Source organism: Prionailurus bengalensis, chromosome B1 (genome assembly GCF_016509475.1).
Source record: "Prionailurus bengalensis isolate Pbe53 chromosome B1, Fcat_Pben_1.1_paternal_pri, whole genome shotgun sequence".
Classification (NCBI taxonomy): domain Eukaryota; kingdom Metazoa; phylum Chordata; class Mammalia; order Carnivora; family Felidae; genus Prionailurus; species Prionailurus bengalensis.
This window is the reverse complement of record NC_057344.1, coordinates 201450743-201469016: the sequence shown is the minus strand read 5'-3', so window position 1 is coordinate 201469016 and position 18274 is coordinate 201450743. Positions and strand designations below refer to the sequence as shown.

At 57.1% G+C, this 18274-nt stretch overlaps 2 protein-coding genes across 6 annotated transcripts in view; both read left to right on the top strand.

The window, feature by feature from the left end:
* Window positions 1-10235, top strand: part of JAKMIP1 (janus kinase and microtubule interacting protein 1) — a 141813-nt gene extending 131578 nt beyond the window's left edge. For 3 of the 5 annotated variants that reach the window (XM_043573008.1, XM_043573006.1, XM_043573010.1), the window contains 3 exons: window positions 2429-2473; window positions 3665-5873; window positions 10121-10235. In XM_043573008.1, the coding sequence (XP_043428943.1) occupies window positions 2429-2473; window positions 3665-3694 (75 nt within the window). In that variant the 3' untranslated portion in view covers window positions 3695-5873; window positions 10121-10235. Of the gene's footprint in view, window positions 1-2397; window positions 2474-3664; window positions 5874-10120 lie in introns of all 5 variants that reach the window. The other 2 variants (XM_043573009.1, XM_043573011.1) reach the window with 1 other exon arrangement.
* CB1H4orf50 (chromosome B1 C4orf50 homolog) overlaps window positions 10233-18274 on the top strand; it is a 107702-nt gene continuing 99660 nt past the window's right edge. The window contains exons 1-2 of the mRNA XM_043557002.1: window positions 10233-10513; window positions 14954-15092. Of these exons, the coding sequence (XP_043412937.1) occupies window positions 10233-10513; window positions 14954-15092 (420 nt within the window). The remainder of the gene's footprint in view (window positions 10514-14953; window positions 15093-18274) is intronic.

Sequence of the window (18274 nt, the reverse complement as noted above, 5' to 3'; positions counted from 1 at the left end):
TCGCGGCTGGAGGGCTCGCACACAGGGATTGGGGCCGCTCTCCTGCCAGAGCCCCGGGGAGCCCCTATGGGATTCTGATTTAAGCGCATTCCTAGTGTCTCCATCTTCCGGATGTCCTCCCTGAGACCTCCTGGGGCTATGTTGAGGCCCCAAGGGGATCTTTTGTGTGATTCGATCCAAGAACGTCCTGGGCGTAGGCTGGCTTTGCAGGCAGGTGCACCTTGGCACACTGGGGGATCTATCCCTCTGCTCCGGCCTGGGGGTTCTGATCTGCACTCCCCATCTTCTGTGGTTGTGAGGCTACCTGGGAGGGGGGATGTGAAGGTCTGCGCCCCAGGCCCCGACACCAGTCCGTGGGTCACCAGCGCTGGTTCTCCCGCTCAGCCCCCCCAGCGTGGCTTTAGGACTCGAGTCGGCAAAATGGGTCACAGAGCAGGACCTGATGGCAAAAAGACTTAAAACGTGCCACCGTTTGTTCTGCCGGTTAAAGTTTTAAAAGGTGGGATCGGCCCACGTAGAATAATGCCGGCTGCCTTTTTGATTAGGAGGAGTACTGGGCAATGTTTGGACCCCCCCCCCCCGCCTTTCTGCCTCTTTTTTACTCTGTTCTCAAAGCAAATGTGTGCGGGTTGGTCTGTCTCCCTTGGTCCCAGAAAGGAGTCCCCGAGGCTGGCACACAGAGCAGGTGGACTCCTGGTCCGGCCAATAGGACAAGAAACGCCCAAACGTGCATGTGTGCGACGGGCACTCCTGGAAAGTGACTCCAGCCACGTTTTCGGTGGCTCATGTCAGTGGCTAGGAACCCTTCCCAGCCACACCCCGCTGGGTGGTCCTGGCAGGCCCTTCTCCCTCCCTGGGCCTCAGTGTCCCTAGGTAGAAAATGAAAGCTGGGAGGGGCGCCTGGGTGGCTCAGTCATTTGAGCCTCCGACTTCAGCTCAGGTCGTGATCTCACAGCCCTGAGTTCGAGCCCCGCATAGGGCTCACCGCTATCAGCGCAAAGCCCGCTTCGGATCCTCTGTCCCGCCTCTCTGCCCCTCCCCTGCTTACGCTCTCACAAAAATAAATAAACATTAAAAAAAGAAAGAAAGAAAATGAGAAATGAGAGCTGGGTGACTCCGTAGGTCCCGTCCGGCTCCAGCTTCCAGTGATTCTAAAACTTGTGTGAAACTTGGTGGCTGCCTGTTTGGGTTTTAAATTTTCCAATAAATAATTTAGGGACGCGATTACCTTGCTTTTTTAGGGGGGGACAAAAAATGATTTTCAAAACCCCCGATGATGCTCCGATAGGTTCTACCTAATGAGCAGCATTCCTTCTTGAGCAAAACAGGTCATGAGTGAAGAAAGAGAAGTGTACTTTCAAAGTGACCTGTATAATTTTTCCTTTCCCTTGCCATCTCTTTTCATGCTATTTTTTCCTTTTTCTTTTTTTTAATATTAATTTATTTTTGAAGGAGAGAGAGAGAGAGAGAGAGAGTATGATCGGGGGGAAGGGGCAGAGGGAGGGGGAGACACAGAATCAGAAGCAGGCTCCAGACTCTGAGCCGTCAGCACGGAGCCCGACGTGGGGGTCGAACCCACAAACCGCGAGATCGTGACGCGAGCCGAAGTCGGACGCTTAACCCACTGAGCCACCCAGGCGCCCTGTATTTTTTGTTTTCTTTTTTAAAGCAGGCTCATTGAGGGGCGCCTGGGTGGCTCAGCCGGTTGAGCGTCCAACTTCGGCTCAGGTCATGATCTCGCGGTTTGTGGGGTCGAGCCCCGCGTCGGGCTCTGTGCTGATGGCTCGGAGCCTGGAGCTGCTTCGGATTCTGTGTCTCCCTCTCTCTCTGCCCCTCCCCTGCTCATGCTCTGTCTCTGTCTGTCTTTCAAAATTGAATAAACACACAAAAAAATGAAAGCAGAGTCACTGAATGGCACAAAAGATTTTAAACAATGATCTCTTAGGAGACTGGGTGGGGATGGTGTTGTGGGAGGGCATCTGCATGTTGGCAGGTCAGTCTGGGTGACCTGTGACCCCGGGTGGAAACCCCCGATCCTCCTGGGCCCGCCATGTCTGGTGTTTGGTGGGAGCCACCGACCGTGACCATCGGAGGGTCCTTCCCTGTTTAGAAAGTGTCCTGGGGTGAAGAAAGCCACGTGTCCTCACCCAAAGCCTCCCGGTCTGGCTGAATCAGCTGCGCTTTGCGGGGCGCAGTTGGGGGGGGGTGCCGAGGCCTTCTGGAGGGTGGGGTCCCAGTGAGGTCAGCTTCTGAAGCTCACTTCCTGTCCTCTTTCCGAACCCCACCCCGGTGTGTTAGTTCTTGTGAAATGTGTCACTGAATCCCAAACCACATGTCTTACATCTTTCTTTCTTTTCTTTCCCCCCCACCTCATTTTCTTTTGGTCTTATTTTATAGTTTTTGTTCCTTTTTTTGTTTTTCTCACTAGCATTCATTCTGTGGCCTTGATGACGTCAGTGAGCAAAGAACTCGGGTTGGTATCCTTTCAATTTCACTGCTAAAAAACAAACAAACAAACGAAACACGATGGTTTTCTGAACAGGCAAATTTCTCCCATATCTGACCATCACATTCTTCCTTGGGCGATGAGGGCTCCGCGGAAGGTGGCCCGTGGAAGGTGGCCCGTGGAAGATTCCTCAGCTCTCTGGCTCCCTGGGGAAGGGGGGCCACCCGGGGGTCCCTGGCGAGTCCCATCCCCTGGGAGGGAGGTCGGGGGAGCTCTTTGTGGAGAAGGGACAATGGGACCTCATGGTTGCCCTGTTGTATGTCATCTTTAGAAGGGGGGCGGGGGTTGTGGTTTTTTTCCAAAGCGCCTTTCTCTTTTGGCTTTGCCTTCTGGTGCTCTCTGTTGCCTGTGGACCAGATCATAGTGGGCTTCTGGGGTCGGGGGTCTTCAGGAGCAGGAGACTGATGGGCAAGTCCATGACCCGCATACAAAATACCCAGGAAGCCCGTGTGAAGAGCCCCAGCTCCTTGCCCCTCCCCTGCCTCTGCCTGGTTTTCACCCCTGCGGGGACCTTGCATGAGCCATCCGGGCAGGGGGTCCGGCTCTGCCCTGCGTGTCCCCAGGGCCCAGATCTCACCCGAGTGCCTGCGTGGGCGCCCACGTCTCTCCCCATTCTCTTCGTTCTTGAATGCCCCCTGGGTAGGGGGTCTGCCAGGGCCTCTAGGATCTGCCTCTGAATCTGGCCCAGGCCGAGAGCGCTGTGAGCTCTGGGGATGCCCGCAGGGCCCATCCGCTGCCTTGACCCCCAGGCTGAGCTCCGCTGCCAGGTCCTTCCCTGCCTGATGTTCTCATGGAAGCCCTGAGCCGCCCCCCTGCACGCCAGGGCTTTGCCTGGGACCTTCTGTGTCCCAGGGCCTAGGGCTCGGCACGTGGTCGATGTTCGTGCAGTGTTTGTGCAGTGAGTAAAGGAATGATCCCAGGTCGCGTCCGATGGGGAGTGGGAGTAGCCAGGGAGGTGGGGGGAGGTGCTGGAGGACAGGCCATGGAGTCCCATTTCCTCCTCCCCTGCATTGTCGGCAGAGGTCCCTCAGTGGGCTCAGCTGGAGAGTTTAGGAGGGCAGTGGGGGGCGGGGCGGGGGGCAGACAGTCCAGGGGCTTCTCCAAGCATTTGAACCCTTGATCTTTGCATCGTTTCAAATTATTTTTTTAATCTTACAGGATAGAAAAAGAGCTTATGGAATACATTGAGTCCCTGCGGCATCCCCAACCCCACTCACACCAAAATCCAACAGCAAAACAAGCTCCTTCAAGCCAGAGACTGAAAACAGAATTCACGTGTACTTGACGAGGAGGCCTTTTGATCTACGGCTGGGTCCTGGCTGGGCCGAGCTGTAGGAGCCCCGAAGACGCTGGGGGTTTTGTCAAGCTCGGGGCCACGTCCGAGCCCCCACTCTGGCACCATCAAAGCCCAAGGGGCAGAGACCTGAATACCAGGAAACTAAGTGCAATTACTAGAATCCAAGTCACTGGGGAGCCACTGCGCGGCCGGGGGCCAGGCCAGAGCCCTTGTCCCCGCACTGCATGCCTCCCCTGGACGCAGACTTCTGTACATACGTCTCCATGAACTGTGCTCCGTGTACCTGGAATCTGTCAGCCAAGTGACTTGCAAGTGTCCCTGTGATCTGAACCCGAAGTCAAGCCCCAGTCAGCAAAACCCTTCCAGAGCCCTGTGCAGCTGATCCAGCGGGTGGCCACCAGGGGGAGAGAGAGAGAGAGAGAGAGAGAGAGAGAGAGCGCGTAGGACTCTGACTAGGGGCAGGAGCCTTGCCCACTGTGGAGGGCGGATCCAAGGACCTCAGATGTCCAAGAAAGAAGCCACAGGCTCCATCACTCTCCTGGATGGGACCCGGTGAAAGTCTCAGAGCATGACTGTCCCTGGAGCGAGGACAGAGAAGGTGGACGCCGTCCCCGACCACACCATGCCCCGCGCTGTCTCGCATCTTGGTTGTAATTTGCAAGACGCTGCCGAGGGAAGATGCCGGGAGGCGGAGTGTTCTGTGGAGCATCCGTGGGGGACGAGCCTCCCCCCGCATCGGTCTGACACCAGGGCCGCCCTCTCTCAGTTGTGGAGGAGGGAGCCCTTCCTGATCTTGGGGCCTCCAAATGGAACCTTCGAGCAGACGGAGCGCCCAGGGCAGCCAAGGAGGCCAGGCAGCAGCTGCTGAGAGTCGGGCCCCGGAGGCAGAGCCCCCGAGGAGAGAAGTGACCTGGGGTGATGCTGTTCTTGTGGTTCTCGGTGGGGTGGGGGTGGGGGGCGCGAGCATCTCCAGATGCCCCTGCTCACCTGACTGTTCTCTCCAAAACGTCTGGAAGGAAGATGTGCGGAATTAGAGTCGATGAAGGAAAACAGGAGGCGGTGCAGGGGAAGGAAGGGAGGAGCAGTAGCGGGGACGGGTCCGTCCAAGGACGGGAAGATTGGCTGCTCTGTGGTTGCTGGGCTGCGAGAGCGAGCCTGTGATTTCTAGTAAGGAGAGCCTTTGGAGGAGACAGAAGTGACTGAAATTCGGGCCCCGGAGGGGATCAGCGGGGGAGCGGAAGGTTCTCAGAAGGGCAGGCCCGAGGACGAGGACGGAGAAGGCGGTGACCGTGAGCGCAGCAGGGGCGCCCCGGCCCGATGGGGAGGGATGGCCAAACCAAAGAACCGAGGGGGCTGTAAGCAAACACGCACAGGACAGCTGAAGAGAGACCATTCTCTTTTGAGCACCCGCCGCTCCAGCCCCCACGACTTACCACCGTTCGGCGACCGAACGTGCACGAACTGGTGTCTTCGCGTGAAGACAGGCATCTGAGCATCCCAGGGAGCGATGGGAGTGGGGAACCACGCAGGGAGTGCAAATGAACACACATCTGCTTTCCCTGGGGCCCAGGCAGCGCACAGAGCCCTTGCTTTGCTGAGTCGACAGAAGTCCAGGTGGTGCACACAGCTCTCTAGGAAGCGTTTCCATGGCACTGCCCACCCTCTCCCCGCTGCTGGAGCGTCCAGGGGCGTGGTCCTCACGCCCTCCTGTCCTCGTCCTTCTGTCTGCTCGGCTCTCCCACTCAGACGACAGGACGGGAATGGCATTGGCTTTGAAGTCAGACCCGTCTGGGTCCGCTCCCAGCCTGGCCCCTTTCCTTGCAGCCGACACGGGCAAAGTACTTGCCGCCCCGAGTCTTAACTCCTTCTGGGGGACGGGGGGGACGGTCCCCATGCAATGCCTCACCCCTGCTCTCTGTTGGGCATAACTAGACGGTTAGACCCGCAGGACTTCCGGACCCTGGTTCCCTCCCTGGCACTCGCCCTGCAAGGAGACCAAACAACCCGCGGGGGACCGGGAGCCGTTCTCTGAGACAGCTCAGGTGCGAGGGAATGAGACCACACAAGCAGGTATGGAGCGGCCCTGGCGGAAAAGCCCGAAGTCCCCAGTAGGCGCCAGTGTTTCTCGTGACAGTCCCGGGCATTGCTTCCGAGGTCCCTGCCCGGGACAGGCTCGGTTACCACAGCCCTTGAACCCGGGAGGGCCTCAGAGCTCTGGTGGCTCACGAGACGCATACCTAGACTGCAGCCGCGTCCCCCATCCCGGAAGGGGCTGTTGTGGCGGGTGTGACCTCATAGCACAGCCCAAGTTCCATGCCCGTGTGGTTCCCAGGGCAGCAGAGCTCCGAGGTCGGCCGATCCCTGGGTCAGCGTCTCAAGCAGAAAGGAGAAGGGCTGGGTCCACCCTTTCCCACCGCCCTCCTTGCAGATCTGTGGGCGGGATGAAGGGAGAACCGGGTCAAGTTCCTGGCATGTGATGAGGCCTCAATGCATGCTTTCCCACCCTTCCCCCTAATTCCTCTGTGGCCGGCGGCCACCCGCGAGGAGCTGGGCAGAGAAGTCCGGGGGGCAGACCCGTGTCCCGTCGCTGTTGTTCTGGCAGCATTTGTGGGCCAGGAGACCGGCGGTGCAGGGTGACAAGCCCTCCCCGTTTGCCTGGGAGGTGGGACTTCCGGTTTTAAAATGGGGGGAGTCGCAGGCGAGCCAGGACGCGAGGGTCCTCCTGGAGCACGAGGACTTGACCGCTGGCCCTAATTCACTCTGGGCCCAGATGCGCACGGGTGTGTTTTCCCTCCCCTGCACACGCTGAGCCGGGCGCTGAGGCATGAGAAAGGCTGGGTGCGTGCTGCTTCTGGGGTTAGCTCGTCCGGAAGCACCCCCGCACTGTCTGAGGCGCTGTGGGGGGCGGGGGGGGGCTGCAGGTGCACTGAGTGTGTGCACCCCGCCCCTTGTCAGGGGGCCCTGGTTACCTTGGAGACACGAACGCTGTGCTCCAGCGTGAGCTCAACACCCTTCTGAGCAAACTCATGATCTTTCCTCCCGTCAGCCACTCCTGCCCCCTTTCTTCCCCACCCTTGCATCCTGGAGGCTGAAAGCCTCAAGGTCTCTGGCTCCTGCATTTCCCTCACCTCCCATAACCAGTATGTGACCGGTGGAACCCTGCCCGACGGTCCCGGTCCAAACAATGACCTGTTTGTCTCGGCCTATTTTCTCACATTTAACCAGAACCTGCTAGAGGCCTGCCCACTTGGGGGTGCTCCTCCCTGAGGTCGTCGAAGCTCTCGGGGCTTCTGAAGACCCCAGACTCTGCCCCCCAGACTGTGCCCAGCAGTTAGGTAATTTGCCCAGGATTCTGTCAGAGAAGCCACAGAGATGGGATTCGAACCCAGGCAGCGTGGCCCGGGCACCTGAGGTCCGAGCTGGCCAACTGTATTCCCTCTTGGCCAATGCCTCACCCTGCTGCCTCTGGCCACCCCGTGTCTGTCGGGAGCCCTCTGGGCCGCCCCAGCACACGGGTCCACTGTTGTGTATGAAAACCAAAATGTATGAAAAACAAAATGTATGAAAAACAAAATCTGCCCCCAACCTGGAAAACGTCTCTACAGAGGTGAGTAAGAAGGAAAGCACGTTTAGTATTGAATAAGCGTCAGACCAGTGACGTGCGTTATGGGCAATCCCGCTCAGAGATTTGCAAAGACAGAAAGGAATCTCGCCCCTTTATGAGCCAAGCAGACACAGTCCATTGCACATGTGCCCTCGAGATAAACACTACTCAGGTCTCAAATCAGAGGACCGGACAGCACCGTCTTTAACGCACAAGTCCCCCTAAATCCACCTGGCCGTGGGGGTGACCCTCTGTGTTCCCTAATTTGCTTTATTCAAAGGAGAAGGAAACGTTTCTCATCTTTACGGCAGGCTGGTTTTGCAGTGTGGAGCCAGGCACCCGCCGCAGTTAGGCCCCTCGCCTCCCACAGGATCTGGGAGACAGGGTTCTATTATCCTTGGATGTTTACATTCCAAAGCGATGGTCCCAGGGTCTTCAGAAAGACCACCCTGGGTCAGAAAGCTGCCAAAAAGCTTATTTAGCTTTCAAGAAGATTTACACGTATTTCAAAGAGCCGAACAAAGCACATGCAAGTTTTCCTTAATGTTTGTTTCTTTTTGTGAGAGCCCAAGCCAGAGGGGAAGAGAGAGAGGGAGACACAGAATCCGAAGCAGGCTCCAGGCTCAGAGCCGTCAGCACAGAGCCCGACGTGGGGCTCGAACTCACGAACTGTGCGATCATGACCTGAGCTGAAGTCGGACGCTTAACTGACCCACCCGGGTGCCCCTACAAGTTTTCTAAAGTAAATGCTCCCGTAAATAAGGGCGGGGGAGTCCCTTCTGTTATTTTAACAGGGGCAGTTAAGCCTGGTATTTTTTGTTTTTTTACTGTTATTTTTTGAAAAGGGGAGAGGAGGGTCAGAGAGAGAGGGAGACAGGAGATGCAAAGCAGGCTCCCAGCCGTCAGCACAGAGCCCGACGCGGGGCTCGAGCTCACGAACCCCGAGACCATGACCTGAGCCGAAGCCGGACGCTTAACACACTGAGCCCCCCGGGCGCCCCAAGCCTGGCATTTCCAGCTTGCACTTGCCCTTGCACTGCTCTGCCTCGGGCTGAGCACACTGGCTGCTCTTCCTCCCACAGCCCCCAGGGTGCTCCCTCCTCAGGGCAAATCAGACCAGGCCCTCCCTGCCTCTAAACACCCCTGGGACGCCCCGCTGACCGCGGAGAGACGCCTGAGTCTTTGTCCTGGAGCGCGAGGCCTGCACTGATACGGCCCCGGCTCACCTTCTGTCCTCTGCCCTCATTTCGCCTCCAAGCACCCACGGGGCTGGCCACTCCCTTCGCCTGTCCCGCCGATGCCGCGGGGCTTTGACCCCCAAGGCTGCCTCCGCCTGCTGGAAGCCTGTGCTCAGGTCCGCCAGCTGGGGTCCTCCATTCCTGAGCCAACTGACCCGAGCCCCGAGTGGGCTCCCTCCCACAGGACGTGCCTCTTCCCGTCGGGGCCTTGGTGCTCTCCTTACCTCTCCCGTTTTGGACTTGGACCCGGTCTTGAATCCTGACTCCAGCACCTCCCCTATGTGAGGCCTGGATGAACTCTTCTACCTTCCGGAGCCTCTGTCTCATTGTCCACAAAATGGGCACGATGATGCCCACCTCCTAGGGTTACCGGGATGGTTGGGCCGGCTAGGGTGACGTGACCCAGAGCGCGGGCGATACCCGGGCAGCACCAGCCCCCCCGCCCCCCATCGCCTCTGCCTGGCGAGCTCTAGGTCCCTGATTAACGTTTGCTGTCCTCAGAGAGGAGGCATAGAACTTGGTTCACCACGGAGAATTTATATTTCTTTTTTTTTTTTTTTAATTTTTTTTTCAACGTTTATTTATTTTGGGGACAGAGAGAGACAGAGCATGAATGGGGGAGGGGCAGAGAGAGAGGGAGACACAGAATCGGAAACAGGCTCCAGGCTCCGAGCCATCAGCCCAGAGCCTGACGCGGGGCTCGAACTCACGAACCGCGAGATTGTGACCTGGCTGAAGTCGGACGCTCAACCGACTGCGCCACCCAGGCACCCCTCCTGCCCATTTTTAAAAACAATTTTTTTAACATTAATTTATTTTTGAGACAGAGAGAGACAGAGCATGAGTGGGGGAGGGGCAGAGAGAGGGAGACACAGAATCCGAAACAGGCTCCAGGCTCTGAGTTGTCAGCACAGAGCCCAGCGCGGGGCTCGAACTCACGCGAGATCACGCGAGATCTCGCGAGATCATGACCTGAGCCGAAGTCGGACGCTCAACCGACTGCGCCACCCAGGCACCCCTCCTGCCCATTTTTAAAAACAATTTTTTTAACATTAATTTATTTTTGAGACAGAGAGAGACAGAGCATGAGTGGGGGAGGGGCAGAGAGAGGGAGACACAGAATCCGAAACAGGCTCCAGGCTCTGAGTTGTCAGCACAGAGCCCAGCGCGGGGCTCGAACTCACGCGAGATCTCGCGAGATCTCGCGAGATCATGACCTGAGCCACCCAGGCGCCCCAAGAATTTATATTTCTGACGGTCGGGCCCGGAAATCTCGTTTTCTCCCTCTGGGCGCAGCATTAAGCGTTCAAATTGCAGGGGACTTTTCCGCGACTTCGTCTTGCTTTGGGCGAGTCCTGGCGTGCCAGCTGGTAAAACGAGAGGTGTTCGTTCATATTGTATGATGTGCGTGCCGGTGAAACCCAAGGCCGCAGAAATACTCATAAATCATTCACCCGTTCTTGCCCCCCTCAAAGGGTGTTGTCCCGCACAACCTGAAGGCGCCGCGGCCTCCGGGAAATCTCCAGAAAGTCAGAGTCGCAGACCCACTTCATGGCATGAAGTCTTGACCCGTGAACTACGCACGCGATGGAGCCCGCAGCCAGAGGGCGGACTAAGAAAAGCTTCAGCTACGTCGTCAGAGCCCCCGGCAGCGATGGGTTTGATGCGATGAACGTGGACGTGAAGATCGACACGTGCTGGGTATTCCAGGACGTAGAGGACGGTGGTGAGGGGCCCGGCCGTCTTCCGGCAGCGGGAAGCCCAGACACGGATGCGGGCGTGCTCAGGAAGCAGCTGGAATCCTCAGAGCAGAAGCTGCTGGCAGCTGTGGACAAGCACGTGATGTCGGAGTCCAGGCTCAGAAGCAGGTAAATACGGCGTTTGCACCTCTTGCTTGTGTACTTAAGGAATCCGAGCCCCGTAACCGTGTTAGATCGGTGGGTCGAATCGTTTCTGTGGCCGGGGGCGCGGCCGGCCTATGCTACGCAGCCTGCCTGCTGCCTCTGCGACCCGCACGGGTCCCCGCTCCCTCCCGTCCTCTGCTCTGCGTGCGTCTCGGGCTGAGCCCGCAGTCTCCCGGGCTCCCAGCTTAGGCTTCCAAGTGGGTCCGGCCAACGGGAGCCACCGCGGGGAGCCACCCTCTCCGGGTGACATCTTGGGCCAGCGGTGCCTCCGCCATGCCCGGGGTTCCTCTGCGGTCCTCCCCTGCCTGTGGCCCAGCGTCCCTGCTTCCTCCTCATGTGTCCCTCGGGGGACGCAGGGGCCGGAGTGGCTCCTGCCGGTCGCTTGTCTCTCCGTTGTCTGGCGCGTCTGGCCTTTTAGCTCTTCCGTCACCTTCGCAGCAGACTCCCTGCACTTGTCCCTCGCTGCTGACCTCCGGGGGTGGGCTCTGTTCCCCTGATGGAGCCAACGTGGTCTGGAGGTTGGGCATGCGAGCCCGGCTCCTTCTCAAGGCCCGTGCTCTTTCCTGACCAGTTTCTGACACCGAGGCCCGCAGAGTGAGGCGGGGTCCTGCGTGCGTATCAGGGGAGACACCTGGAAACGCAGGACAGCAGTGGCTGGGCTCCACTCTGACGGGTTCACCGAGATCCCAGCGGCCAAGTGTGTTGAATTTGTCTGGGACGTCACCGTTTTCTTGTCTTTTCCTTCCTTTTAATAAAGGCGAGTTGTTCAATGTGTATTTACACGTGATTTCCTTTTTGTTTCCTCTCTGTAAAGCTTTTTACGTGGAGAAACTCACGTCTCAGAAAGATTGGCTTGGTACTCTGTGTGATTGTCCACTCATTCATTCATTCATTCATTCATTCGCTCACCCATGATTCTACAGCCTGCACTCGCCCACCCAAGAGTCATGTGCTAAGTTATAGTAGTTTGCTCAGGCTGCTCTGAGAAAGTACCACAGACTGGGGGGCCTAACGGAGTCTGGGAGTCCAAGTTCAAGGTACAGGCAGGTTTGGCTCCTTCTGAGGACTCTCCCTGTGTCCTCACATGGTCATTCCTCTCGTGTCTGTGTCCTAATCCCCTAGTCTTAGGAGGACACCAGTCAGACTGGATCAGGGCCCAGCCATACGACCTCATTTTAACTCAGTTACCTCTGTAAAGACGCTGTCTCCAAATACGGTCACTGTCTGAGGTCCTCAAATTCAACATACGAATTTGAGGGGGACGCAGATCAGCCCATGATATAAGCCCTGGGGGTTGAGACCCAGGGATGGTAGGGCCCCGGCCCTGGAGAGAGTGTAACCCACACACGGTGTGGATTCAGATCTTTCTCCAGAAAGATGGGCAGTGAAAGCCAGAAAGTCACTGAGCCTGTGGAAAACGGTGGGAAAACGTCTGCCAAAGGAGATCCCTCCATGCAACGGAGAGACGAGGAGCCCTGGGGGCACCATGAGCGATGCGGAGGAGGGGGGCCTCTGCGGCTGGGGCCTGGGGTGAGGCCATCCTGGAGGAGGCATCCTGGACCTGCCTGTGTGTAATGCAGGACACGTCCTCTGTTCTCCGAAGGTGGGCCGCACCATCCTGCAGGTGCGGGGGACCAGAGGCTGGGGAGGGCAAACCACCTTATCCAGGGTCCCTGAGAGCTGCAGCCGGGGGTCGAACGCACCGTGGGTTTCATCTTGCTAGGGTACGGTTAAGGTTGGTCTTTGGACTTCAGTTGGAGGACAGAGCTAAAATCAAACAGCATTTATTATAAAAATAATGAAGCGTTGTTAGAAATTTGAGGAAGAGCCCCTCCCATCTTTATTGCCACATCAGTGTTGCCTGTTCATTTCCAACCAAACTGCAACAGAAGTAACAGAAGCTAGCCACTGAGTGCTTACTCTGTTCCAGGCACTGTTAAATCGCCTCTATTTAATCCTTACGACGATACCCAAAATGAGGTGATAATGTTATCCTCCATTTATAGATGGGGAAAGGAAGGCGTGGGGTAGTTAAGTGACTTCTCCACAGTCACTCCCATCCAGCCGCGTGGTGGTGGGGGGTGGGACTGGGACTTGAACCCCAGTGGCCCCGCCCAGGGTGGTAATAGCAGCGGGGGGGGGGGGGGCGCAATTTCTGTGGTGCCCCTGGTTTCATAGCAAGCAGTCTGCAGCTCTGCGTAGTGATATTTGCATAACTGGTCGCCAGGGGAAAATGGCACCTCATTGTCTATTTCGTATTCGTGGGGGTGTTTGTTTCCAAGGGCTGCTGAAACAAATTTCTACAAACCTGGTGGCTTAAGGCAACACACAGGGATGGTCTGACAGTTCTGGAGGCTGAAGCCCTACAGCGACAACCCCGGGGGCCAATGTCAAGGCGTGGGGAGAGCCGTGGGGGAATCTGCTCCCTCCTCGTTTCCAGCATCCACAGCTGCATTCCTTGGCCCCCGGCACCTACCCCCACCCACAGAGTCAGCAGATGAGCGGCTAGCTTCAGGGGTCACCTGGGAATCTCCCTCTGCTTCCCTACTGCAAGGACAGACACCTGTGACGGCAGGCAGGGCCCACCCAGATGGTGTCCAGGCCTTTCACATCACCACAGCTACAGTCTCTTGCCTTTCAAGCCATGTTCATGGGTGCCGGGGATTAGAGCCCGGACATATTGCGGGCCCAGTATTCAGCCTGCCATGGTGAGATTAGTCATTTTCTGCTTCAAGTATGGGGATAATACCAGAGTTAAATATTGCCTCATTTTTAGTGTTCTGGGTCGATCTCAAAAAATGGAAAGAGAGGCTTTTCTGATCCCTTTCAGATACCACATTTAAAACACATTTTTTAATGTTCTATTTATTTTTGAGAGAGAGAGAGAGGGAGAGGGAGGGAGGGGCAGAAAGATAGAGGGGGACACAGAATCGGAAGCAGGCTCCAGGCTCCGAGCTCTCAGCACAAAGCCGGGCACGGGGGTCAAACTCACAAACTGTGAGATCGTGACCTGAGCCGCAGTTGGAGGCTTAACCGACTGAGCCACCCGGGCACCCCCATATCACTACATTTTATAAGCAGTCGAGTGCTCGGCCTGACTCTGATTGATTAACCTGGGGCCATTCCTGGGGTTCGGTTTGGAAGGAACCTGATTACAATCCATACAAGGGGCACACCCTCTTCCGTCGCTTACAAGAGCCTTCCCCAGGGCCTCAGGGCAGGAGAAGGGGCTCTTGTCCTCATTAGGAATAATAATGCATCATTTCATTTCTTCACAATAACCCTTCCGAGCCAGGCACAAGTGCCTCTGTCTTACAGATGCAGAGACTGTGGGTCACGGTAGGGAACAACCCCAGGTGAGGCCCCGTGGCTGGTCAGCGGCCGGGTCAGGGAGCAAAGCTGGGTCCTCCCCCCGGAGCACAGACAGAGTCTGTCCTAGCGGAGCAGGCCGCCCTGTGTGGCGTGGGCCGAGGAGTGAAGGTGTGCACAGGTGTGGGCTGTGAACGCACTTCTCACGTGTTGCCTGGATTTCTGTCATAGAGGGGAGAGTGGCACATTAAGGGGACTTGGAAGCCAGGCACGAACAGGAGATGGGCAGTCTTTGTGGTTCCCGGGGTCCCAGCGGGGCCAGCCTGTCCCCTTGGGCTTCTCTCCATTCTCCTGTGCACCTCCTCCGGACGGAGCTGCGGTCGGGGCTCACACCCGGCCTGCGATACAAGTTCCACATTTCCCCAGGATGATAAGAAAAGGCTTCCTGTGGCTGAGCCGTCCCTAATTATTAGGCCGTTTCCACCTTCTCTCTGTCGTAAGTAATACAGGATGAATGATTTCAATTGCAGAAAACTTTTTCTGAATTTCATTCATTTCCTCGGAAGAGATTTGAAAGGTTATAGCTCGCGCGGGGGTCAACAGAGCGCAGGGTTAAAAAAGCATGAGTTTAGGAGTCAGACAGACTGGGCTCTAGGATGCTGTGTGACCTCGGGCAAGTTGCCCGGCCTCTCTGATCCTCCCTTCTCTTGAGGGTGAAGTAGGGGTAAGGGAACCTACCTGCAGGCTGCTAACGTAGGATGGGTTGACACGACACAAAGCTCTTAGGCCACATGGCACAGCCCTTCTTTGTTGGTGTCGACTGAACTTGGGATTACGGGCTCAGGGATGAGAATGCGTTTAAGACTCTCGATGCATGGTGCCGTATTGTTCGACAGATATCTTGCAAGCGTTCCAGATCATCTTAAATATGTGTGAATGTTTCGCACAGTGTGATGTTGTCAGAATATCAAACTGGCCCAATGACCAAAAAAAAAAAAACCCATAAAAACCCCACAAAGGTTGGTCCCAGGGTCTGTGAAACTCTCCGGCCACACTTGCACCCTGAGTAAGCATCTTCCCGCTTCAATGCCGCAGAATCCAGGAGCTAGAGCTGTCGGAGAGACAGCTCCTCCAGAGTGTGGACCAGCTGAATGCCCGCGTGTTGCAGGAAAGGAACAACGCTGCCCGGGCCCGGGAGAAGCTCCAAGCCCTGCGGGACGAGCTTGCCAGCCAGGTACCCTCTCCTCCCCCTTGTTTCCGCTACTGGTTTCTCCATCCAGCAGGGTGACCCCATGTGCTTGGATTGCAACGGTGCAGGCGGGAGCTGCAGGGCCTGGGGCAGGGTCACGTGGTCTCTCTGGGCCTCAGTGGGCCCCATCTATAAAGCGGGATCGCCGTCCTGCCCTGCCAGCCTCACAGAGGTCCTGGCTGGGATCTGCGGGGGGGGGGGGGCAGGGGGCTGGCGAAAGCACTGGGTGACGTGCAGGGGCCGCGCACGCACCGGGAGCTTTGGCCTCAAGTTCGTTTCTGTGGCCCTTGTAACTGACTTCGGGGAAGCCAGCTCTGGACTGGGGACAAGCGGGTGATGACTGATGCAGGGTCCCCGGCCTCAGGAGCTGGCACGCAGGTGGGGACGCAGATGGGAAACAGGTAACGCCCAAACCGGGCGCCAGGTGCCAGGAGGAGGGTGCAGGCATGGTGTGGGTGCATGGGGTGGGGGGCGGGAGGAAGCTACAGGAAGCCATCTGACCTGGCCCTTGTGGGAAGGGCACGTGGAGCGTGGGGAACAGCCTGTGCACAGGCGCAGAAGTGCAGAGTGCGTACCGGGGCCGGAGCAGAGGGCGTGGGCACGGGAGAGGGCGCTGGTGAGACAGGAGGGTTCCAGAAGGGCCAGGGTGTGAACCAAATATTGACTGCAGTGAGGAGCAGGCTTTAGGAAACTTTAGCAGGAGAGGCTCAGGACGGGGTTTGGGGGAAATTATTCTAGATGCTTGGGAGACAGAGATGATGGAGGCAGAGAGACAGGTTGGTGCGTGGGACAAATAGTCGGTGGTTAAGGGGGTGGGCTCCAGAGGCAGGCAGCTGGTGCCAAGCCCTGGCTCTGCCACTCACTGGCTGCGATTTCTGGGCCTCAGTTTCCTCATCTGTGAAATGGGAATGATTATAGGACCAACCCTCTTGGACTGTCGTGTGGGTTAAGAGAGTCGGCACGCGTTAAACACTGACAACGGTCACAGTAAATAACAGCGGCTCCTTTCATGAATATTAATTAGCCTTTCTTGAAATATTCCGGGGGCGATGATGAAGGCTGGAGGGCAGGGCACGTGAGGAAATACTGCAGAGGCAGAAACGAAGGCCTTCCAGGACAGCCACAGGGGGCCCTCAAAGAGGCTCTTTCCGCTGATTGCCGCTTACGGCCCAGCAGCGTGGTGGGAAACCAGTTCCCCAAACGGGATCGACTAGAAAATAAGAAAGGGCACGACGTGTGTAAGGAGGACGGCTGTTTCATGAGACTTCTGTTTCAGTGGCACACGTGTGCGTGCAAAGGGGCAAGCTGTAAAAGCGTGGGGAGCCGTCACAAACGCGTGCAAAGCCCCGATGTCGGCCTTCACGGAGACAGACGTGGAGCACGGAAAGATAAGGGGCTCAACTGAGCGGAAATCCGCCTTCGAAATGCCAGGGAGACATACGAGTGGCAGTTTTTGCTTTGCCCTCTGCGTTGAACTTGGGTGCAGAAAGTACAGTGGATTGCCCGTCTCAGCTCCTAGCATGCCGTCACTCGCGTGAAAGGTAGTGCGCCGTGTGGGTTCCCAGCAGGAAGGATGCCACCTCTCCGTGGAAAATACTTCAATAAATACGCTTGGGCCCGTGCCCGATATACATGTAGGTTTTCCAAGACGAGTCAGCCACAGCCCCTGCAGTCACGAGTCGTTCCCAGTGTGACGGGAGATAGAGGACGAGGGTGACAAGCAGGGACAGTGCTGTCAGGGGGCTCGGAGGCACCGCGGGACCAGCAGTTGTGTGGGACGCATGCCTTTTCTACACGCATCTCGTTATTACTGTCTCCTGTAACCCGTATGCTCCTGGGGAGACCGGTCAGGAGCCCCACTTCCAGATGAGGGGCACAAAGTCAGAGTGGTGCAGGTGTTCTGCCCAGGGACCCTCTGAGATCGCCTGCCCCAGCTACCACCCAGCCCAGCCCCCCTAACCCCGAACCTCTCCCCAGAGATGCCCACACTTGGGAGCAAGTTTTTTGTTTTTTGTTTTTTTTTTTTATAAAATTTTTTTTTTCAACGTTTATTTATTTTTGGGACAGAGAGAGACAGAGCATGAACGGGGGAGGGGCAGAGAGAGAGGGAGTCACAGAATCGGAAACAGGCTCCAGGCTCTGAGCCATCAGCCCAGAGCCCGACGCGGGGCTCGAACTCACAGACCGTGAGATCGTGACCTGGCTGAAGTCGGACGCTTAACCGACTGCACCACCCAGGCGCCCCTCAGAGCAAGTTTTGTAGGGGTGCGTGCACGAGTTCTCTGTGCTCTTTATGCCCAATATGGGCCAGATGGCAGTTTTGTCCTGTTGCGTCAATGTTCCCAGGAAGCATTTGCGTGCAAAACCATCTCATTTCTGTAGTGACCTGTGGTCCTTCTGAAAGCCCATAAAGGCAGACCCATCTAGGGGATAACGCACCGCCGATTACGGGATAGCTGGGGACAGTTTTCCTCCCGGGGAATCGGACTCCAGGTTTCTCTGCCCCACGTCCCCCAAATCAAGCTGTCGAACAAAGCGTGCCAAGCGGTCCCCAGGTTTCATCTTCCGCACACACTCAGTTCTGTCTTCCACCAGATCTCCCGGCCGACAGCAGGCACGGGTGGCTGAGAGAGAGCTTCACATAGAAGTAGTTCGACCCCTTGTGATCGATTCATTCTGGAAACTGGGCCAGGACTCCCGGGTGACTCCCGTGACCCAGTGGTTGGGTCACCCCAGTCCAGCTCACAGCTCAAGGGCCCGGAGGGAGGCTAGGTCTAAGAACAGAGAGAGCTGTGTTCTCCAGACCTTTAAGATACGCGGAGGTTGGAATCCTGGCTGTGGAGACTGATGATGAAACAAGCCACTTATGAGCATCCCAAGGGGGGAGTAACCGTACCTAGTTCTTGGGGGGTATTCCCAATATGGCTGCTGTGGTTTGTCTCAGCAGCCAGAAGCCAGGGCTGGCTGACCTCTGCAGGGCCAGGCGTGAACGCTTGAGGGGTATGGAAATGGAGAGATGTGGGAGGTCCTGGGTACAAGCGGGGAAACCCAGGCGGGTCCAGGAGGCAGCTCTTTATAAAGTGGTGCGGGGTATTCGGTACTGGAACCACCAGTGCGGGCCTCCCTGTGCACACCAGCTGATGCCCACCCGGCCCAGTGCACAGTTT